General features: G+C 39.3%; 1 protein-coding gene across 1 annotated transcript; it reads right to left on the reverse strand.

The window, feature by feature from the left end:
- Window positions 1–4,670: 4,670 nt before the first annotated feature.
- TMED7 (transmembrane p24 trafficking protein 7) lies at window positions 4,671–23,221 on the reverse strand. Its single transcript, XM_022590886.2, has 3 exons — window positions 22,614–23,221; window positions 17,308–17,553; window positions 4,671–7,703 (listed from the first exon to the last, which is right to left on the reverse strand). The coding sequence occupies exons 1-3, from the start codon at window positions 22,806–22,808 to the stop codon at window positions 7,467–7,469; spliced, it is 678 nt and encodes a 225-aa protein (XP_022446594.1). The 5' UTR covers window positions 22,809–23,221; the 3' UTR covers window positions 4,671–7,466.
- Between the last annotated feature and the right edge of the window lie 1,046 nt (window positions 23,222–24,267).

A 24,267-nucleotide genomic window follows, 5' to 3' on the forward strand; every position in this document is an offset into this window, starting at 1 on the left:
GATTATAATAGCATCAAAAATATAAAGAAAACAATATTAATTTAACATGGGACTTCCCTGGTGGCGCAGTGGTTAAGAATCTGCCTGCCAGTGCAGGGGACACAGGTTCAAGCCCTGGTCCGGGAAGATCTCACATGCCATGGAGAAACTAAGCCCGTGTGCCACAACTACTGAGCCTGCGCTCTAGAGCCTCCAAGCCACAACTATTGAGCTCATGAGCCACAACTACTGTAGCCCATGCACCTAGAGCCTGTGCTCTGCAACAGAAGCCACTGCAATGAGAGGCCCGTGCACCACAACGAAGAGCAGCCCCCACTCGCCACAACTAGAGAAAGCCCGTGCACAGCAATGAAGACCCAACACAGCCAAAAATAAATAAATAAATAAATTTTTAAGAAGATTAATTTAACAAAAATATACAGAATACTTCTATGAAGAAAATTACAAAACTTTACCAAGAGATTTAAGGAAGACCACAGCAAAGGAAAGATGGGTTCATTCAATGGAAAATGCACTATTATAAAGAGGAAATTGTTCACACACTAAACACAATTCCAGTCAAAATCCTAACAGATTTATTTTGCTTTGTTGAAACTTGTGCTAACTCTAAACTTTGTATAAAAATACAAAGGACAGATGACAGCCAAAATCTTGAAGAACAAGGTATAAACACTTGTTTTACCAATATTAAGAATTTTAAAAGCTTTAGTAATTAAGATAATATGTTACTGGTTTATGAACAAACTGATCAATGGAATAAAACAGAGAGCCCAGAAACAGACTCAGGTAAATATGGGCATTTAATAGGTGAAAGACTTGGCATGGCAAATCAACAGAGAAAGATGAGTTTTTAAGGGGGGGCGGGGGGGAACCTGGACACCTACCTTATCCCATGTACAAAACTCAATTCAAGTAGAAGACAAAATCATACGTATTTAGAACATAGTACAGGAGAAGATATTCATGACCTCAGGATAGAGAAGTATTTCTTTAACAATATATAAAACACCAACAATATGGGAAAAGACTGATATTTCACTAGGAGCAGAAAGATAAACACAAACTGTGAGAAGATATTTGAAATAGTTATAACCAAAGGATTAATCTCCTGAATATATAAAGGAATCCTTTTAACCAAAGCATCCAATTATTTTTTAAATGGGCAAAAAATGTGAACAAGGACTTCACAAAAGAGGAAATCCAAGTGGTAGATAAACCTGTGAGAAAAAAAAAATTAACCTCATAGAAAAGCAAAGTAAGCAGCAATGAGGTATAATAGCATTTTCTTTAAAAATATACACATATATCTACAAAAATAACTGAAACACATCAAAATGCATAATGGAATTATGGGTGGATTTTATTCTGTGAACCATTATTTCTCAAATTCTTAAGTGTTGCTTTTACGACATTACAAACTCGGGAGATTTTCTGAAGTTTTAAAGTCTGACAACACGAATTTGGAACTTTCCATTGTTACTGGTGAAAGCACTGATTGATACAATTGCTTTAGAAAAGTCAGGTGTCACCTAGTAAAGATGAAGATATACGTACTCTATCAGCAAATAATTCCACTCCTAGATGTACTCTCAAGGGATGATACATATGTGCAACAAGACATAATATACAAAAATGTTCATAGTGGCTTTGTTTATAACAGCAAGAAACCTGGAACAATCCAAATGCCACCATAGTAGAAAAGACACATAACTTTGATATATTTATATGATGGACTACTATGCAGTAATGAAAACTATAGCCATATGCATCAACATGGATGACAGCAAAACAAAGTCACAAAAGAATATGTGTAATAACTAATTCATTAAATAGAATATTCCATTAAACTTTATTTATTCAGGTTTACTTTTGCCTGATTTTCTTAGACGTTTTTCAGGAACATAATCATCAGTACTATTCAAAGTATGGTCCAACAACCATACTGAACTGTCAGTGGCTGATGAAGAGAGAAGCACATAAAGTGAGAGTAAGCATGCATAGAAAGTAAGCATTTGGAAAGGTTGATAATTTGATATTACCAAAACATTCAAGCACAAGATTTTGTATTTACAAAATTATGAGTTTGTGATTACTTGGAAATTTTTTTTTTTTTTTTGCGGTACGCGGGCCTCTCACTGTTGTGGCCTCTCCTGTTGCGGAGCACAGGCTCCGGACGCGCAGGCTCAGCGGCCATGGCTCACGGGCCCAGCCGCTCCGCGGCATGTGGGATCTTCCCGGACCGGGGCACGAACCCGTGTCCCCTGCATCGGCAGGCGGACTCTCAACCACTGCGCCACCAGGGAAGCCCGGAAATATTTTTTAAAGTAGTTTGAGAAGAACTAGTATACATAACTGGTAAAAAGAAAAAGAAAAATTATTTTCTTTACAAGCAGAACATTGGTTATCTCTAGGGAAGAAATTGAGAGATGTGATCAGGAAAGGATACATAGAGCCTTTTATGGTGCTGACAATATTGCATTTCTTAACCTGAGCATTGGTTATTATGAGTATGTGCTTTATAATTTTATATCTCTTTAAATTGTACATGTTTAATACCCTCTTCTGTATTATCACAAATTTCACAATTTTTAAAAGTTTACAAATTTGTTATAAACAATACCAATTCTTTAAAAATATATACATTTATCTATGGAAAAACTGAAATACATCAAAGCAGATGGTGGATTATTGGCGGATTTTACTCTTCGATTATTTCTCAAATTCTTGCGTTGTCTTCTCTTTGTAAGGTAGTAGCAGTCACTAGTAATTACCAGCACTAAAAACAGATTATGCCAGGCCTAATATATGTTGATTTCAGCAAGGAATATAATCATCCTAATGATGCTATCTTATGGATAAAATGGAGAAACGCAGACTGAAAAATAGCACATTTGGTGGTTTAGGGATAACATCCCTATATTTTCCTCCAGAATTTGGAAACAACTGAGATGAAGTTATTCAGATCAAACATCACCTTTACTAGTAACAAAGTTAAAGAACATGTTTTTTGATCTGTACTGAGGAGTCCACACCCCTGAATTAGGGATTAATTCACTCAATTGCTGGCCTAGCTAGACAACTATGCACCACTCCCCACACCTGGAGAGGACAAAGTGAAATCCCTTAGGGAACAAGTCTTTTGATCTATATATTTTCTCCCTCCTCTAGCATCCTATAAAGGTCTTAGAACCTTCAAGTCCATTCTGCTTCATGACTTGCTTAACATTAGTTTCTTACATAGCTATCCTGTCTCCCCCAACAATTATGTTCCTGGAGGTCAGATTCTCTTACTCATTTTTGAAACTTCTAGCAGTCTATTATGTACATGATAGACTTTCATATTTGTTACATACTATTTAAGAGCCCATATGAGTTGAGGCTACAGTAAGAACTTTAAGAACTAAAGAAAGATCAAGTGATTAAATTGGACCAATGACAAAAATATAGCTATTATTTATTAAGGGCTTGTATATGATAGGCACTGACCCTAAGTGTTTTATGAACATCTCATTATATTCTCATTATAGTAGATATTACCTTAGTAATAAATGAAGAAACAGAAATGCCGAGTTAACAAAATCATTTGTGTGAGGTCACCGACCATGATCTGAACTTGACTATGACTCCAAAGCCAAAGCACCGAACCGCTATTTTTTTAATTAAAAAATTTTATTTATTTTTGGCTGTGTTAGGTCTTCATTGCAGTGTGCGGGCTTCTCATTGCGGTGTCTTGTTGCGGAGCACAGGCCCTAGGCGCCTGAGCTCAGTAGTTGTGGCTCACGGGCTTAGTTGCTCTGCAGCATGTGGGAGGCGGATTCTTAACCACTGCGCCACCAGGGAAGCCCCTGAACTGCTACTGAGGTATACTGAAATCAAGGCTGCTAAACCTTTGGAGATCTATCCTTAAGTGGTGTTTGTAGGTAATTACTGCATAGTGGTTCAGAAAGGGGGGTTTGGAGCCAGACTGCCATGGTCCATATTCCAGATTTTGTTAATTACTGTGATATAGGCAGGTTTCTTAACCTTTCTAGGCCTCCCTTTCCTCATCTGCAAAATGGGAATAATATCCTTACTTCACAGGATTATTGCAAAGATGAAACGTGTCAATACAAGCAAAAGACTTATCACAGCAGCTGGCACAAGGAAAGCATTCAATAAGTGTTAACCCATTGGGTTGGCCAAAAATTTCGTTTGGTGAATGAATACGTTGCTCAATTTAGTTCCTGGTGAAAATGAAAAATGTCTTTTTACTTAAAACTGAACGAACTTTTTGGCCAGCCCAATATATTATTATTTCTCTGCTACTTTTGTACTTGTGCCTAGGAATCAGAACGTCCCCCATAACATTATAATGGGGAACAAAGTTCAGAAAACTTGGCATTATACAACCAAAGGTTAATTTACCTAAAAACTAAGAGCTTTTTAGGGAATTGAAGGCTTAACTTCCTTTCACCAAAACTTTCAGTAAGAAAAGGAAAAGTAAGGTTAAAAGTGAGGTGTTTACAGGCTGTATTTCTCTTCTTTAACTTTCTTTCTTGGTCAGTCCCTGAGATGTTCCAATGAAATATCAAGTAAATTATCACTCTCTTGCTACAAAACTATACTCCAAGCTGCAAGCTGATAAGGAGCTTCAAAAAGATTTAAATCTTGACAGAAATAAGTGAAGTCAGTTTGTTGAAATATTTTTTTATTCTACAAGAATTGATTGGTGCAATCCTGCAGAACCAACATTTTTAATTTAGAGAAATTTTTCTTTTCAAAAGTAAATGAAAACCCCCTTTGAATAATTTATATATCAATTTGTTTAATTCTTGAAAACAATAGTCATAGGGTCTGCTTTGTCCTATTTAACCATAAATGTTACACATTTACAAACTGAAGCAAAAATGGATAGTACAGAGATTTAAATGAAATCTTTCAAAGAATAAAATTGCTTTTCAGTCCACTGTGTTTTCAAAGTTGATTATCATCAAGCCAGGATGAAAGCTGTGAACCCCAAACCATTTGTTTCTTTAATAAAAAATGAATATTTAGATTATTAGCAAAGTAATATCTTAAAATGTATCTTCACACAGTTGGAATTTTAGTATAAACTTATATATCAAGTCCCTTTCCATTATTTATTCTACTTTAAAAATATATACAGCTAATGATGTTTAAATATGTATTCTGAGCCATATGTCCAAACGTAAATATTTGGAGAATTCAAACTGTTGCAACAAGTTATGAAAGGATTAAAGAAAAAAGATGAGCTACAAATTATATAGGGGAAGGAAGAAAAAAGTTCTTACTTAATATTCATGTCTAGGTAGATATGTATTTTCTAATTTTAATATACATACCTAGTTGAGTATAGGCAAGCCATCAAACTTTAACCAGTTACAAACAGACTAGACTAAGTCAGTACTATTTTCTACAACAGGTAACAGTGGTGATTTAAAAAATTTTAATATATCTCAATAGTTTCACCGCAAGTTATCTGTGGTAATAATCTTTAAATATCATGAAGTTTTGATAGGCACAGATTAAATAACTGCATTATCTATGCCAAACTCGGCACACTTATGATACCCAGCTCTGCTGAATTATGGTGTAACTACCTGAATACAACAGAGCAGACAGGCAACCAGAAAAGGACATTTAACATACTCCCATGTTTATCACTTTAACATTAGTGTTTAAAATTTGCAAATCTAGAGGGACACTTAAAAAGCTACAGGACAACTCCAATACAAGAACCCCAATAGATAAATCTGCAGAATCTTCAACTTCAGTTCTTAATCCACTGGTATATATTGTTGAAGGAGTAGCTATTTGGTCTTCAAAAATTTTAGAATTAAAAGTCTGAAAATATGTTCATCCCTTGCTACACTGTAGCACTTGAAATTAGCAAGCAGGACAACCTGAATTCATTTTGCTCTTACATGCAGCAGTGTATATGCATCTTAAGACAGCTTAGAATTAAGAGTTAACTTCTAGTCAGTAGTGGTAAGTGACTAGAATTGCTATCCAATCAGTATTCTGTGGTACCACATATCAAAGTCCTAACAATATGACAGTCACGTTCAGCACTCATCACTTTTAGGTGGGGGATAGAAGCATGACAAAAAGCAGTTGCAATTTTTTTTTTTTTAACAGCATAAAAGCTTTAAACCCAATTTTGCATCATCTTGTATTCCATTCTAGAATACTTGGAATCTTATTTCAATCAGCTCAATGTATGCAAGTTATAAAACACAAACACAGTCTAAACCCTATAGTCTACAGAAAATGCACTAATATTCGTTAAATGCAGTACAATCAATGAAGATTATCAAATAAGAAACACATACACGGCATTCTAAATTTTTAAAATCTTAGGGCTGTTAACCAGAGATTGTACAAATTACATGTGCAAGACAAAAAAACCAAAAAAGAAAGAAAGAAAGAAAAAAACCAAAGTAACTAATTTCTCAGTGCATCACACCCCTTAGGATAAAATGTATGGCACTTTTATAATACTATATTGCAACTCTCAATTTAAGCTGGGAGTGACTCAGACATTAAAGCCACATAAGAGCAAGAACTAGCCAATCCAAATGTTTAAAATGAAACAGATCACCTTTTTTCTTTGTAAAAGCACTGAAAATGTAATATGTGCAGATAACTCACTAAAAGTCTTCTCATTTCATTTGCCCCCCATTGTAGTGTCATAAATTATTCTGTAATTATTCTACCTGTTACAATAGTCTGACTTTTAAGGCCTGTGTAAACTCTATTATGTTATTGAAACATACTATTTTCTGTGTGGTAAAAATGTCTTTATGAAAAAAAATAAGATATCTGGTTATAGATCATAGAATAAACCCAAACAATAAAAACGATATTTTCCAAGCTACTGAGAAATAAATTAAACCATGATGTATCAATTTAAAATTATATCAATATTAACTAACTAACATTTCTATGGTAGATTTTTTTCCTCATAAAATTAAACAGTGCAGAATAGGGCTTGGGCTATAGCTAATCACATCTGGTTTTCTTAAAAACAAAACTTTATTTCCTATAAACAACTGAAAGGTAATTTTCTTCCTCCACAACACATGTAGACATTAAATTGAAGGTTTTAAAAATCTCCACTACTTACAAGAAAAGTATTTTTAAATGGCTAAAAGGAACCAAAATACCAAAATACCAAATCAAAATACTTTAGTGTGCGAAGAGCAGATAGAAACAACCAAGAAAAGAGTAGATCATTGTGCTGAATATTTATGAATAGCCCAAAATAAGTCCCAAAGTTTTTCTACCTTTACAAATAAAAAAAGGTGTCCTTTCCACAGCTTGGGGAATGCATCGTACATCCCTCCACAACAAGTGTATGAGTAAGATTCTAAAAATGTTGCCAATATTAAGTTCTTCGGTACCTAAAATTAATTAGAGGACAGCAATATTACAGCGGCAATGGTGGATCAATTCTCAAAACGTAGTTACGATCCAACACGAGTTGTCGTGGTTCTTTTATCTGAGAAAAAGCTTTTCAGAAGAAATACCTGCCCTATGCTAACCACCAGAAGAATGAGGGCTTCTCCTACTGACCAATAGGCCACTCTTGTATTTAGATCCTCAGCTCGGCTTCGGCCTTGGGCCTCTCTCAAACGGAAATGAGTCTGATAGTCAATGACAGATTTCAGAGCTTCGTGAATTGAAACACAGGCAGATTCCATCTAAAGAGAAAGATTTTCAGTTAGTATGTTTTAATACTTTCTGTACAATCCATCTAGCATATTCATCTTTTCTTTTAATTTGATCGCAATTCCTCATCTGACTAACATTCTACTAAACTGGCACTCATTCATTCACTCATTCGTGTCAATGGTCCTGGCAAAGCAACGCTTCTACGCATTCTCACTAGGATGACTGGTAAGGCTAGGGATCCCATGAAGGAGCTATTGCCCCAAACTGGAACGTCCCAACTGTGGCATCTGTTAAGGTGGCAGATGGAACATGAAGCTAACAGTAGGAGAAATACTAAGCAGTTAAGGTTGGTAGCTACCGAGTTTCAAGGCCAGGTTTCTTAAAGAGGAAGAATTAGGAGGAAGGGAATGGCAGGTCAGTAAATTTGACCAATTATAATTATATGAATCAAAGTCCAAATATATACAAAAACAAACGAAATATGGCATAAAAGTAGATTGTTAGTCAGTTATTTCAACTATCTTAAAAGCAGTTGAAACTGAAAAGTGATAGGTCAGAGTAGGAATTTTTTTTTCACGTTTACCACTTTGCTCAGTAAGTCTTCCTCATGCCAGTCAACAAAACTAATATATATGTTCCCAACAGGACATAAGTTTCATTTTCACTGTGTAATGAGTTTGTAGGCCTTCATCTGATGACACCATAGCTTTTTCTAAATTACACGATCTGCTCTGAGATAGGTTAAGAGTGATTTTTTTGTTGTATACCAGTTTAATGTTTTTCTGCTGCTGAAAACTTAATCCTGGTGATGAAATATATGCTTTATTATACTTATTTTACATCACAAACCATGTATTAGTTTTTTATTTCAATTTTTGTTTGTTGTAATTTTAATAATAGACATTAGAAAATAATTTAAACACTTAATAAAGTTCTACCAAAGTAAGTATGAAAGGAATAGTTATAAAAATATTTCATTAAAAGTTCGTTTAAAAAGTATGAGAGAGGAAGACTGGCGTCCCTCACTGCCACCCACACTGGGCCTGCAGCAGCTCTTCTGTCCTGTGCTACAGACTCCCCAGAAGAAACAGTGTTTTCTTTGCTGCTTTAACAGTGGAATTAGATGTTAAGTATGTTGACAACGGTGCCCAGTATCCTGGTGAGGTAAGGAACAAAAGATCTTGGAATGAGGAGACCTACAAGATGGCAGAGGAATAAGACACAGAGATCACCTTCCTCCCCACAAATACATCAAAAATACATCTACATGTGGAACAACTCCTACAGAACACCTACTGAATGCCTGCAGAAGACCTCAGACTTCCCAAAAGACAAGAAACTCCCCACGTACCTGGGTAGGGCAAAAGAAAAAACAGAGACAAAAGAATAGGGATGGGACCTGCACCTCTGGGAGGCAGCTGTGAAGGAGGATAAGTTTCCACACACTAGGAAGCCCCTTCACTGGTCGGGACAGTGCGGGGGGAAGCTTCGGAGCCATGGAGGAGAGCGCAGCAACAGGGGTGCAAAGGGCAAAGCGCAGAGATTCCCGCACAAAAGATCGGTGCCGACCAGCACTCACTAGCCCGAGAGGCTTGTCTGCTCACCCACCGGGGCGGGTGGTGGCTGGGAGCTAAGGTTCAGGCTTTGGAGGTCGGATCCCATGGAGAGGACTGGGGTTGGCTGCATGAACACAGGCTGAAGGGGGCTAGTGCACCACAGCTAGCCGGGAGGGAGTCCGGGAAAAGGTCTGGACCTGCCAGAGGGGCAAGAGACCATTGTTTTGAGGTATGCGAGGAGAGGGGATTCAGAGTGCTGCCTAAACGAGCTTCAGAGACGGGTGTGAACCGTGGCTATCAGCTTGGACCCCAGAGATAGGCATGAGACGCTATGGGTGCTGCTGCAGCCACCAAGAAGCCTGTGTGCGAGCACAGGTCACTATCCACACCTCCCCTCTTGGGAGGCTGTGCAGCCTGCCACTGCCAGGGTCCTGTGATCCAGGGACAACTTCCCTGGGAGAACACACAGCCTGCCTCAGGCAGCTGCAATGTTACACTGGCCTCTGCCGCTGCAGGTTTGCCCTGCAAACCAATTACGACTACCATACCCCTTCCTCTCCCCAGCCTGAGTGAGCAAGACAGTCCTAATCACCTGCTGCTTTAACCCCGTCCTGTCTGGGTGGGAACAGGCACCAGAGGGCAACCCACACACAGAGGCGGGGCCAAAACTAAAGCTGAGCCCCAGGAGCTGTGTGAACAAAGAGGAGAAAGGGAAACTTCTCCGTGCAGCCTCAGGAGCAGCGGATTAAATCGCCACAATCAACTTGATGTATGCTGCATCTGTGGAATACCTGAACAGACAATGAATGTTCTCAAAATTGAGGTGGTGGACTTTGGGAGCAACTGTAGACTTGGGGTTTGCTTTCTGTGTCTGATTTGTTTTGGCTTTATCTTTATCTTAGTTTTAGTGCTTGTTATTACTGCTGGATCTGTTTATTGGTTTGGCTGCTCTCTTCCTTTTATTTATTTTTATTAATTTTTTAAATTTAATTTTACTTTTATTCCTTTTTTTCTCTTTTTGTGAGGGTGTATGTGTATGCTTCTTTGTGTGAATTTGTCTATTTAGGTTTGCTTTTACCATTTGGTTTGAGGTTCTACCTGCTAGGTTTTTCTCTCTTCCTTTTCTTCCGAGCTGTGTGGCTGCCAGGGTCTTGGTGCTCTGGCCGGCTGTTGGGCCTGAGCCTCCGAGTTGGGAGAGCCGAGTCCAGGACACTGGACCACCAGAGACCTCCTAGCCACACGTAATGCCAATTGGCGAGAGCTCTCCCAGAGATGTCCGTCTCAACACTAGGACCCAGCTCCACCCAACGGGCAGCAGGCTCCAATGCTGGACACCCCATGCCAAACAACTATCAAGACAGGAACACAATGCCACCCATTAGCAGAGAAGCTGCCTAAAGTCATACTAAGTTCACAGACACGTACCAAAACATACCACTGGACACAGCCCTGCCACCAAAAGATCCAGCCCCACCCACCAGAGCACACGCACCACTCCCCTCCACCAGGAAGTCTACACAAGCCACTGAACCAATCTCACCCACTGTGGGCAGACACCAAAAATAATGGGAACTACGGACCTGCAGCCTGTGAAAAGGAGACACCAAACACAGTAAGTTAAACAAAATGAGAAGACAGAAAAATACATAGCACATGAAGGAGCAAGGTAAAAACCCACCAGACCAAACAAATGAGGAGGAAATAGGCAGTCTACCTGAAAAAGAATTCAGGGTAATGATAGTAAAGATGATCCAAAATCTTGGCAACAGAATGAAGAAAACACAAGAAACGTTTAATGAGGACCTAGAAGAACTAAAGAGCAAGCAAACAATGATGAAAAACACATTAAATGAAATCAAAAATATTCTAGAAGGAATCAATAGCAAAATAACTGAGGCAGGACGGATAAGTGACCTGGAAGATAAAACAGTGGAAGTAACTGCCACAGAGCAGAATAAAGAAAAAAGAATGAAAATAATTGAGGACAGTCTCAGAGGCCTCTGGGACAACATTAAACGCACCAACGTTCGAATTATAGGGGTCCCAGAAGAAGAAGAGAAGAAGAAAGAGTCTGAGAAGATATTTGAAGGGATTACAGTTGAAAACTTCCCTAACATTGGAAAGGAAATAGTCAAACAAGTCCAGGAAGCACAGAGAGTCCCATACAGGATAAATCCAAGGAGAAACACGCCAAAACATATATTAATCCAACTAACGAAAATTAAATACAAAGAAAAATTATTAAAAGCAGAAAGGGAAAAGCAACAAATAACATACAAGGGAATCCCCATAAGATTAACGGCTGATCTTTCAGCACAAACTCTGCAAGCCAGAAGGGAGTGGCAGGACATATTTAAAGTGATGAAAGGGAAAAACCTAAAACCAAGATTACTCTACCCAGCAAGGATCTCATTCAGATTTGACAAGAGAAATTAAAACCTTTACAGACAAGCAAAAGTTAAGAGAATTCAGCACCACCAAACCAGCTTTACAACAAATGCTAAAGGAAGTTCTCTAGGCAGGAAACACAAGAGAAGGAAAAGACCTACAAAAACAAACCCAAAACAATCAAGAAAATGACAATAGGAACATACATCTCGATGATTACCTTATATGTAAATGGATTAAATGCCCCAACCAAAAGACACAGACTGGCTGAATGGACGCAAAAACAAAACCCGTATATATGCTGTCTACAAGAGACCCACTTCAGACCTAGGGACACATACAGACTGAAACTGAGGGGATGGAAAAAGATATTCCATGCAAATGGAAATCAAAAGAAAGTTGAACTAGCAATTCTCATATCAGACAAAATAGACTTTAAAATAAAGACTATTACAAGAGACAAAGAAGGAGACTACATAACAATCATGGGATCAATCCAAGAAGATATAACAACTGTAAACATTTATGCACCCAACATAGGAACACCTCAATACATAAGGCAAATGCTAACAGCCATAAAAGGGGAAATTGTCAGTAACTACAAATCGACAGTAACTACAAATTACTGGCACTACTACAATAATAGTAGGGGACTTTACACCCCACTTTCACCAATGGACAGATCATCCAAAATGAAAATAAACAAGGAAACACAGCTTTAAATGAAACATTAGACCAGACAGACATAATTGACATTTATAGGACATTCCATCCAAAAACGACAGAATATACTTTCTTCTAAGTGCTCATGGAACATTCTCCAGGATAGATCATATCTTAGGTCACAAATCAGGCCTTGGTAAATTTAAGAAAATTGAAATCGTATCAAGTATCTTTTCCAACCACAACGCTATGAGACTAGATATCAATTACAGGAAAGTAATCTGTAAAAAATACAAACACATGGAGGCTAAACAATACACTACTTAATAACGAAGTGATCACTGAAGAAATTAAGGAGGAAATAAAAAAATACCTAGAAACAAATGACAATGGAGACACGACGACCCAAAACCTATGGGATGCAGCAAAAGCAGTTCTAAGAGGGAAGTTTATAGCAATACAATCCTACCTTAAGAAACAGGAAACATCTCGAATAAACAACCTAACCTTGCACCTAAAGCAATTAGAGAAAGAAGAACAAAAAAACCCCAAAGTTAGCAGAAGGAAAGAAATCATAAAAATCAGATCAGAAACAAATGAAAAAGAAATGAAGGAAACGATAGCAAAGATCAATAAAACTAAAAGCTGGTTCTTTGAGAAGATAAACAAAATTGATAAACCATTAGCCAGACTCATCAAGAAAAAAAGGGAGAAGGCTCAAATCAACAGAATGAGAAATGAAAAAAGGAGAAGTAACAACTGACTCTACAGAAACACAAAGGATCATGAGAGACTACTACAAGCAACTATATGCCAATAAAATGGACAACCTGAAAGAAATGGACAAATTCTTAGAAAAATACAACCTCCCAAGACTGAACCAGGAAGAAAGAGAAAATATGAACAGACCAATCACAAGCACTGAAATTTAAACCGTGAATAAAAATCTTCCAACAAACAAAAGCCCAGGACCAGATAGCTTCACAGGTGAATTCTATCAAACATTTAGAGAAAAGCTAACAGCTATCCTTCCCAAACTCTTCCAAAATACAGCAGAGGGGGGAACACTCCCAAACTCATTCTACGAGGCCACCATCACCCTGACACCAAAACCAGACAAAGATGTCACAAAGAAAGAAAACTATAGACCAATATCACTGACGAACATAGATGCAAAAATCCTCAACAAAATACTAGCAAACAGAATCCAACAGCACATTAAAAGGATCATACACCATGATCAAGTGGGGTTTATCCCAGAAACACAAGGATTCTTCAGTATACACAAATCAATCAATGTGATACACCATATTAACAAACTGAAGAATAAAAACCGTATGATAACCTCAATAGATGCACAAAAAGTTTTCGACAAAATTCAACACCCATTTATGATACAAACTCTCCAGAAAGTGAGGGAACCTACCTCAACGTAATAAAGGCCATATATGATAAACTCACAGTCAACATCGTTCTCCATGTTAAAAACTGAAACCATTTCCTCTAAGATCAGGAACAAGACAAGGTTGCCCAATCTCACCACTATTATTCAATATAGTTTTGGAAGTTTTAGCCACAGCAATCAGAGAAGAAAAAGAAATAAAAGGAATCGAAATCAGAAAAGAAGTGAAACTGTCACTGTTTGCAGATGACATGATACTATACACAGAGAATCCTAAAGATGATACCAGAAAACTACTAAAGCTAATCAATGAATTTGGTAAAGTAGCAACATACAAAATTAATGCAAAGAAATCTCTTGCATTCTTATACACTAATGACGAAAAATCTGAAAGAGAAATTAAGGAAACACTCCCATTTACCACTGCAACAAAAAGAATAAAATACCTAGGAATAAACCTACCTAAGGAGACAAAAGACCTGTATGCACAAAACTATAAGACACTGATGAAAGAAATTAAAGGCGATACAAACAGGTGGAGAGATATACCATGTTCTTGGATTGGAAGAATCAATACTGTGAAAATGACTATATTACCTAAAGCAATCTACAGATTCAATGCAATCCCTATCAAACTACCAATGGCATTTTTCATAGAACTAGAACAAAAAATTTCACAATTTGCATGGAAACACGAAAGACCCCGGACAGCCAAAGCAATCTTGAGAAAGGAAAATGGAGCTGGAGGAATCAGGCTCCCTGTTTTCAAACTATACTATAAAGCTACAGTAATCAAGACAGTATGGTACTGGCACAAAAACAGAAATATCGATCAGTGGAACAGGATGGAAAGCCCAGAGATAAACCCATGCACATATGGTTACCTTATCTTTGATAAAGGAGGCAAGGATATACAATGGAGAAAAGACAGCCTGTTCAATAAGTGGTGCTGGGAAAACTGGACAGCTACATGTAAAAGAATGAAATTAGAACACTTCCTAACACCAAACACAAAAATAAACTCAAAATGGATTAAAGAGCTAAACGTAAGGCCAGACACTATAAAACTTTTAGAGGAAAACACAGGCAGAACACTCTATGTCATAAATCACAGCAAGATCCTTTCTGACCCACCTCCTAGAGTAATGGAAATAAAACCAAAAATAAACAAATGGGACCTAATGAAACTTAAGCTTTTGCACAGCAAAGGAAACCATAAACAAGACCAAAAGACAACCCTCAGAATGGGAGAAAATATTTGCAAATGAAGCAACTGACAAAGGATTAATCTCCAAAATATACAAGCAGCTCATGCAGCTCAATATCAAAAAACAAACAACCCAATCCAAAAATGGGCAGAAGAACTAAACAGACATTTCTCCAAAGAAGATATACAGATGGCCAACAAACACATGAAAGGATGCTCAACATCACTAATCATTAGAGAAATGCAAATCAAAACTACAATGAGGTGTCACCTCACACTGGTCAGAATGGGCATCATCAAAAAATCTACAGACAATAAATGTTGGAGAGGGTGTGGAAAAAAGGGAACCCTCTTACACTGCTGGTGGGAATGTAAACTGATACAGCCACTATGCAGAACAGTATGGAGGTTCCTTATAAAGCTAAAAATAGAACTACCATATGACCCAGCAATCCCACTACTGGGCATATACCCTGGGAAAACCATAACTCAAAAAGACACACATGTACTCCAATGTTCACTGCAGCACTATTTACAACAGCCAGGTCACGGAAACAACCTAAATGTCCACTGACAAGATGAATGGATAAAGAAGATGTGGTACATATATATAATGGAATATTACTCGGCCATAAAAAGGAACGAAATTGGACCATCTGTAGATGTGGACGGCCCTGGAGTCTGTCATACAGAATGAAGTCAGTCAGAAAGAGAAAAATAAATATCGTATATTAATCGATATATTCCACGCATATATGTGGAATCTAGAAAAATCGTACAGATGAACCTATTTCTAGGGCAGGAATAGAGATGCAGACGTAGAGAACAGACATGTGGACACGGCTGGGGGGGTTAGGAGGGATGAACTGGGAGATTAGGTTCGACATAAATACACTACCACGTGTAAAACAGATAGCTAGTGGGAACCTGTGGTATAGCAAAGGGAGCTCAGCTTGGTGTTCTGTGATGACCTAGATGGGATGAGGGGTATGGGAGGGAGGTCCAAGAGGAGGAATATATATATATATATATATATATATATATACACACACATACAGCTGATTCACTCTGTTGTACAGCAGAAATTAACACAACAATTAAAAAAAAGAATAGAATAAAATGTGATACAAATAAAGGAGGTTAAGCGGTCCTAAAAGTGGTTTATCTGTGTAGGTTTTTATCTACCTATCTATCTTGGCTACACCAGGTCTCAGTTGTGGCACGTGTGATGCTCGTTGTGACACGTGGGATCTTTTTTAGTTGCGGCATGCGGACTTCTAAGTTGCGGCATGAGGGCTCCTCAGTTGCGTCATGCAAACTCTTAGTTGTGGCATGCATACGGGATCTAGTTCCCTGACCAGGGATTGAACCCGGGCCCTCTGCATTGGGAGCATGGAGTCTTACCCACTGGACCACCAGGGAAGTCCCTGCTTAGGTTTTTAAAGCAAACTATCTTATTTTACAAATTAAAACTTATGAAGGTTAAGTTATAAACAATGGCCCCAAAGAAAAATCTTTTTACAAAGTGCTGTTCACACATAATGCTAAAATAAAGAGAACATTTCTAAAAATAAGAACATTTGAACACATCTTATTAATGCTTACTATAGGTTTATGAATTAAGGCTCTTACACATTCTTAAAAACTGCCTCTATCACTACATGATTTTGACCAAGAGACAGCCTGGAAACAATGAAATCCAATTTAAGGTTTTAACAAAAAGGTGATAAATAATTCCTTTGAATACCAAACTACCTTTTAGACATACTCTAAGCTCAAAATGTATCTGAACTAGAAATAAAACAGCCCTTCTCATCACCTGAGCAGTATTTGTTCACTGACTCTATAAATTTCTTTTGCTATCTTTCCCTCATTAAGCTATTCTTCAAAATAAAATCCAATTTAGTTACCTTAACTATTTTTGTTAGATGACTTACTATTAATCTTTACTAGTTTACCTTCAGTTACAGCAAAAGTTACTGTAACAGCAGTTTGAGTAACACTAAATACTGGTATAAAAGTATATATATATATTAATTAAAGCATCATTTTTGCTTCCAGTTATACCAACCTGCTAAGTTATGGTAGCAACATTCCTCCATGAATTATAGAAAATGCTTCATAATGCTAGAGTACTGTTTAGACTTTTAAGCTTCCTTTGCCATTGATGTTTCTACCTAAGTGATCCCCCTATTTTAATGTCTATTTTCTTTTCATAAAATCCTTTAACACTCTTCTTCACTAAAAAAGTCTGAAGTTCTCTGTGAAATGCCTAATCTACTGTAAGAGTTAAGATACTTCTTAAAGGTTGTGTTAAAGTCACAAAATTCTGTATTCCATCAATGAGTTAATGGATATTAAATTATGCTTTTTTTCCCTTTAAACATATCAATGTTGTGTTACTGACTTTTTATTACCTGGGTAAGAGCACTGACTCGGTTCTCACTAGGAAACAAAGGTGGGTCTTCTCCAACTTGAAAATCAAAATACACGGTTTTATGTGTGAAAGTAGAAAATTCATTGCTGAAGCAAAATTTGTATGTCCCATTTTTGGAGGCTGTGAAGGTAAAACTATCATACTGTTTCTTCATCTCTTTGTATAACACATTACCATCAGGATCTTCTAATCGACAATCTACATCATAGTGACCACCAGTAATCACCTACAAAAGAGAAAAAAACAAACAAAAAATGAAGAGATCACTGCAACTAACAAGTTTGAGAAATCAACCAGGTTTCCTGTTGAAATGGCTATAAGGTTTTTTTACCATCACAGGCAATTTTACATTTCTTTTTTTTTTTTTTCTTTGCGGTACACGGGCCTCTCACTGTTGTGGGCTCTCCTGTTGCGGAGCACAGGCTCCGGACGCACAGGCTCAGTGGCCATGGCTCACAGGCCTAGCCTCTCCACGGCATGTGGGATCTTCCCAGACCGGGGCACGAACCCGTGTCCCCTGCATCGGCAGGCGGACTCTCAACCACTGCACCACCAAGGAAGCCCCATTTCTTGATTTCTACCAGTGGATGGAACTTGGGAGGCAGATCTCAGTTCAACTAAAGCTTTACAGAAACTGAACAAATTTCCTCATGACGAGAGAGGGAACTAACCAACAATCCAGACAACTGTTCTAGTTACTAGAGGCCTCTTACATCACTTAATTCTCCCAACAACCCTACAAGACAGTATTTTTCCCTCAATTTGACAAATTGAGTTAAAATAAGTAAGCTACCCAAGATTTTTCACCTAGTAAGAGGTTGAATGCCAAATTCATACTCTTGACCCTTAAGCTTACTACCATGTAATATTTTCCTTCCTCAAATTTTTTCATCTAGTTTCCTATCAGCATCATCCAAGCACTCTCAGATAGTACAGTGCAGCACTTAAGTAGGTCAGTCCTTAGCCTAACACCCCATGCATACTTCTTTTAGAGAACTTAAGCTCATTTTACTGCCAAATTACAAACAGACTGTGTTTCTTAAGTTCTTTTATAGGTCAGTTATATGGAATTTGATACATACTTTGTTTTGAATTACATTTTGAGCAGAATAGACTTGTGGCCTGTTCCAAGAGTATACCATTATTTACAAACTTGTTTCCAAGAGAAACATAAATGATTAAACTACATTGTTTTAACCCCTGTGATTAAAGCAAAACCAAAACAGAACAACACGAAGGCAAATAAATGTTTTGTTCCTCTGCACAGTCTGTGTTTAAGGCAAAGCATATAAAAGGAAAGCCAGGGGTAGGTGAAAAGCTTCTGAAGAGGATTTTGGAGCTGTTTTCAAAGGCTTATGCTTAATCAGTTACAATTTGAGCCATCTGAGTTATACAAATGAGAAGAGGGAGACATTTTTCCTGAGGTTACTTGGCAAGCATAAGAGAGGAAGAAGGAAAAGGATTAAAGAGGAGAAAAAACTCCTTATATGAGAAAACACTGACTGGGAAAAAGAGGGAGAGGAGACAGAAGAAACATAGGGTGCCTGTATCCACCTGAGGTAATGAGGAAGAGACATTGGGTTTGGGGGTTTCCAACCACCATGAGATATATTTTCAAGCTTGAACCCTCTGGGTTAGCATAATATTGACATTCTACATTTGTGGAGCACAGAGATCAAACTTTGGACTTCAGAGAAGATTGATTATTTATATGACCTTTTGTCACTAAAGAGATACGATAAATAACTGAACTATGTTAAAAGATCATTTTGATAATTAAATGAAATATAAGTAGGCACTGAGGAAACCGTAGAATACACAAATATTAACATACAGATATAACGTTTGACATAAAAACAGTGTCTTATCAATTGGGCATTTACCCCTCCCCACCAAAAGTTGACAACCTTTCTTCTAGTTGAAATAATGACTTCATTTTATATACCCAATTATTCATACTTAACCATAGTACTTTGAATAATCAAAACATACATACAAACAAAAATACAGAACCAGAACTGATCATCATGCCACTTTTCTTCTATCAAACTTTAAAACAAATAATCTTACTTCAGATAAAAATCGCCCTTAAAACCTATCTGGTCACGTAAGAAAGAAACTGGGGATCATCTCAAATTATGTGTCTACCTGTCCAGTTAGTCACAGAAACCTCTCGATATTGCCTCTCTCAAATTCACCCCATCTCTTCCATTCTCAATCCACAATCCAGATGGGACTATTGGCTCAACTTCCTAAAAGGTCTTCCCATAATCCAATATCTCCTCCCTCTAATCCAGGGTTTCTTAACCTCAGTTATTAGATTATCTGGGGCTGGGTAAGTCTTTCTTTCAGGGGGCTGTGTTGCCCTGCGCACTGTAGCATACTTAGCAGCATCTCCAGTCTCTAACCACTAGATGACAGTAACACCTCCCTCCCCACATGTCTCAAAACCTTTTGATAATTCCCGTGGCCTACAGAAAAATCCAAACCTGTTAACAACAGCATACCACACCCCCGTACTTCCTCAAGGAAGTCTCAGCACCTTTTACACCCTTTCTCGCTCTATGTTCCAAAAATACTAGAATGCCAGAAATTCTCTGAACAAGTCTCTGCTCTACATCTGCACTAATAGTGACAAATTACACGGGGTTTGTTTGCTGAAGAAGAATCACAGGACCCCAAATGACTATGCTTATAAATCTACAGTTTATGAGAGAGAGAGAATACAATATAAAACATCACAGCCAAAAGCTGTCTCACAGCAAGAGGACAGAAGAGATCAGGTATGGGCTCCTTTGTTCTCCCTCTGTGAGGGATGTGGCCAGAAATATACCCTCTCAGATCAGGAACCACTCAAATGTGCAAGGAACACCTTGGAATCAGTGAGCCCAAAGTAGAGTCTTAACTGGTTTTTTTTATATTTTGCTTTTTCACATAAGCATATTTTTGCCGTATAACTATTCTCGGTAGCAGACTCTCTGGGGGGGTCTCACTGAGACCAGGTACAAATCATCAATCTCACTGTCATCAATGAACAATGCTGACAAACTGGCACAAACCTCCCCCCTAAAGCCCTCAGACCCACAGTTACAAAGCAACACTGTGATTCAGTATTTTCAGTGCTGACTCAGGTTAATTTTCAGGCTTGCTGGAATTAAGTCTCACAAACATAACATATCTGCTGAGGAAGTCCCTCCCCCCTTTGCCACCCTGTAGAGTAACTTCTATTTATCCCTCTAGACTCAGCTCATACATCAGACCCTCAGCTAAATTCCCCCTGATGATCCTCCGTCGTCAGCCAGCACTATATCTAGTGGGTACTTTCATTATTGCATTTAACATTACATGACTATGTGTCTATGTAAGGTCCCTGAGGTCAAGTTCAGCCTTATTTGTCTTTGGGAGGTAGTAAAATTAAGTGCTTAAGAGCTTAACCTGGGTGGGAGGGAGGAAGACGCAAGAGGGAAGAGATATGGGGATATATGTATACGTATAGCTGATTCACTTTGTTATAAAGCATAAACTAACACACCATTGTAAAGCAATTATACTCCTATAAAGATGTTAAAAAAAAAAAAAAAAGAACCTGGAACTGCATACTGATTCTGCTACCTGTTACATTTTGTAACGCTGGGTCTCAACTTACCGAAGCCTCAGTTTCTTCATCAGTAAAAAAATAATAAAAACTCTCTAATAAACCCATCTCATATCGAGTTGTCCTGAGAATTAAGTAATACACCTGAAATGCTTGCTATACTGTCTGCCACATAATAAACGCTAATTTTTTAGCCCGCACGAGTAGTATAGTAGCACTCTCACCAGCAAGCACAGCATCTGCACGTAGAAGTCAAGAAATGTTTGTTAAATTCAAACAAATAAACTTTTCACTGACACTTTATATTACAATTCTTGCTATCATCTTTTCTGTCTCCTGGTCCTAACCCATGAAGTTAAGCAAGCCTAAAAGTCATCCTTGGCCTCCCTCCCTCCCTCACTGTAGCCAAATCATCACCAAGTTCTGTTGCTTTTACCTAAAAAGTATCCTTTTCTTTCACTTTTCTCCTTCCCCAGTGCTACCATAGTCTCAGCCTGGACCACTACAATAGCCTGCTAATCGGTCTTCTACATCTACTTGGCAACACTCCATAATACCTTCTCTACCTGCACAAGTTAACATCCGTATAGCGACCAAGAATACTTAGAACTTGTCACTGCACTGCTTACAACCCTATGATAGCTTCTCATACTCTTAGGAAAAACTAAAATCCTTTACCTGGCCAGCTGGGCACTACATGGTCTGGCCCCTGCTGACCTCCCTTCTTCTGGCTCCTTATTCCCCGCTATAGTGGACCTCTCTGTGTTCTTCAAATTCCCAGTCACTGTTACCACAGTGACCTTGCAAAGGCCATTCCCTCTTCCCCCTCCCCAAAGCATTTACAACTCTTTTACAGTTCAGCATCAAATCACTTCCTAAAGGAAGCCTTCCCAGATTCCAATGACCAGACCGTATATCACCTATTCTCTGCTCTTAAAGCACAATTCTGATGAATGAACAGGTACTAATTAAGAAAAGAACCGTAGGATGGGTAGGGAATCAAGAATGATGGCAGCGACCCTATCTATTTTGTTCACTTCTCTATCACCAGCACCTAGTACTCAACAGCTTTTCAAACACGTTAAGTCTACCAACAAAAAAAGAAACAGTAAACTGTTCTAACCAATTTAAGAAACTACGTTCTGTTAGATAGGCACTTTTTTATATAATCCCTCAAATGAAAAGGGGCCTCTCATTTATCACAGCAATTCCTTCTACAAATCCTTTGGCAGATGGTCATCTGGTCTGGAATAGAGCTCTTCCAACGACAGGAACCACATTAACCAATAATCCTAGTATCAATGGAAAAACTGAAAAGCAACGGAGTTAGATACCGGCAGCACTTGAAATCTGATTAAAGTGGAGGTGCGGATTAGACAGCGGCGGACTGACGTTGGGCACTCTGGAACAGGAATACATTTTTCTTTTAAAAGGAAACTCTTAAAGAAGAAAGTTCAAAATGACGGACATTAGAGAAAAGACGGAAAAATCACAGCCACAGGAAGCATTTCTGGAATTTATATACCTTAACATCTGGTCTTAAATGTCTAATGCGCAAGGTTTCGGACAGGAAAGCCAAATGGCCTGCATCAGCTACCTAGATGTGATTCCTGAATCAGCCAAAGAATGAGAAAACAGCCTCGACCCTGGAACCGCCAGCTGGGGCCCGCGACCGCCTGAGCCCGTAGTACCTGGAACTCGAGAGTGCACTTGGTGCCCTGCGTGATGTCCTCGTAGAAACACTGCTTGGCATTGTCGGGCAGCTCGAACGTGATCTCAGAGGCGCCGCAGGGCCCCGGCACCAGCAACAGCAGCAGCGCGAGCAGCCTACAGCCCCAACGGCCCGCGGCGGCAGCCCAGCGCTGCGCGGACCCCAGCCGGGGCATCCCGAAGCGGCGGCGGTGGCCTCAACCGAGCTGCGGGGAGACGCGGGCTCACGTCTCCACGGACTCACGGCGCGCGGCAGGCCTCACCCCAAACGGCACCGCGAAGACGCACCGCAGAGTTGCTCCGAGCCCCGAGAGATTCGAGATGCGCAGCGAGTCGCTGGTTACAGGGTAGGGGTGCTGAGGGACCAGGGCCTAGACGCCAGAACGAGCTGGGGAGCGCAGATAAAGACGGCAGAAAACAAGCGGAAAAGACTTGAGATAGCCGGAAGCTGGGACAAGAGACTGGGGAAAGAGGCGGGGCCTGAGGCACCTGCTCCAGCGACCCGGATGTGCTCTCCCCCGGCCGCGGGGAGAGACGTTGGAGTGTGTACGTGGAAGCTAGCAAGGCGTCAGCTAGGCCTCCGACAGCGCCTGGGCCGAGAGGCGTGGCCAGCATGGTGAACGTGGCGGGGCGGGGCGAGGAGAAGGGGTGTGGCCTGTGGTAGGAGCTGCCGGCCCGTGAGTGTTTCTGCCAGAGCTAAACGCTAGGGAGGCTCAGAGGGAGTGATGAAGAGCCGATATTGCTCTAGAGGGCTAATCGCCGGTGGTAGAGCGCTTTGCAATTTGCAGAGAATTTTCTTGGAAATAATAAGTTTGGGGGGAAGCAGCTTTGCTAGGAGCGCGAATTCTGTGACCACCAGACTGCAGTAGTTCTAATCCCTACTCTGCTGGTTACTGGCTGTGTGACCTTAGACCAGCTGCTTAACCTCTCTACTTCAGTCTTTGAATCTGAAAAATGAGAAAAGTAATAGTACCTAACCCAGAGGGTTACTACAAGGCTTCACTATTTGAAAAAAACCCTAGAAGAGTGTTTGTCATACAGGAAGCATCATACAGTAAGCATGTATGTAGGAGCCAGGCAGGGAAGTCAGAGGGTGGTGGGAAGGCCGGGTGGGGAGGTGGAGGTGTTTGATGAGGGGGGTGATGAAGGACCTTTAATGGCCTCAGGTGCCCAAAGCCTCTGCAGGGGGAAAGGAGCCCCCAGGAGATGAGATTTGGGGGAGATTGCACCTTCCTGAGACCAAGTGAAACAGAGCAGGACCCTATGGGGCCTTCCCAGGACAGAAAACCCCATGCCCTAGCCGCCCCAACAGTGCCATGTCCTCAGCCTGCCTTTTGTATGTAGAAAAACTTTAGTCAAAGAATAAATTTAATCAAGAAGTGAAAAACTGCAGAAGCAAAAGAAAACCGTCAAACAAGACAAAACAGCAATAGTCATTAAACAATGTCAAGGACATTTAGTTCCTTCTCAAGGGCTATAGATAATATTCTGAGCCATATCCTTTGAGCAGCTGTCTTGTAGAGAATGAAATCCCCACCAGGTGGAAGGAATTAACTACATGATGACCAGACTGTAGCCATGACATAAGCTACCACAATTCCGAGAACTGGCCTCAAAGAAATGGGAACAAACTGA

The sequence above is a fragment of the Delphinapterus leucas genome, chromosome 3 (assembly GCF_059928025.1).
Source record: "Delphinapterus leucas isolate spDelLeu-1000000601 "Yukka" chromosome 3, BTC_Dleu_Yukka2, whole genome shotgun sequence".
Lineage (NCBI taxonomy): Eukaryota > Metazoa > Chordata > Mammalia > Artiodactyla > Monodontidae > Delphinapterus > Delphinapterus leucas.

What these genes read in the sequence shown, in the direction of transcription:
- TMED7 (XM_022590886.2), bottom strand. Translation starts at nt 22,808, where the DNA reads ATGCCCCGGCTGGGGTCCGCGCAGCGCTGGGCTGCCGCCGCGGGCCGT. An exon ending in AGTGCACTCTCGAGTTCCAG is followed by an intron (nt 17,554 to 22,613) that starts GTACTACGGGCT and finishes TCTCTTTTGTAG; the next exon opens with GTGATTACTGGTGGTCACTA. An exon ending in GAGTCAGTGCTCTTACCCAG is followed by an intron (nt 7,704 to 17,307) that starts GTAATAAAAAGT and finishes CTTTCTCTTTAG; the next exon opens with ATGGAATCTGCCTGTGTTTC.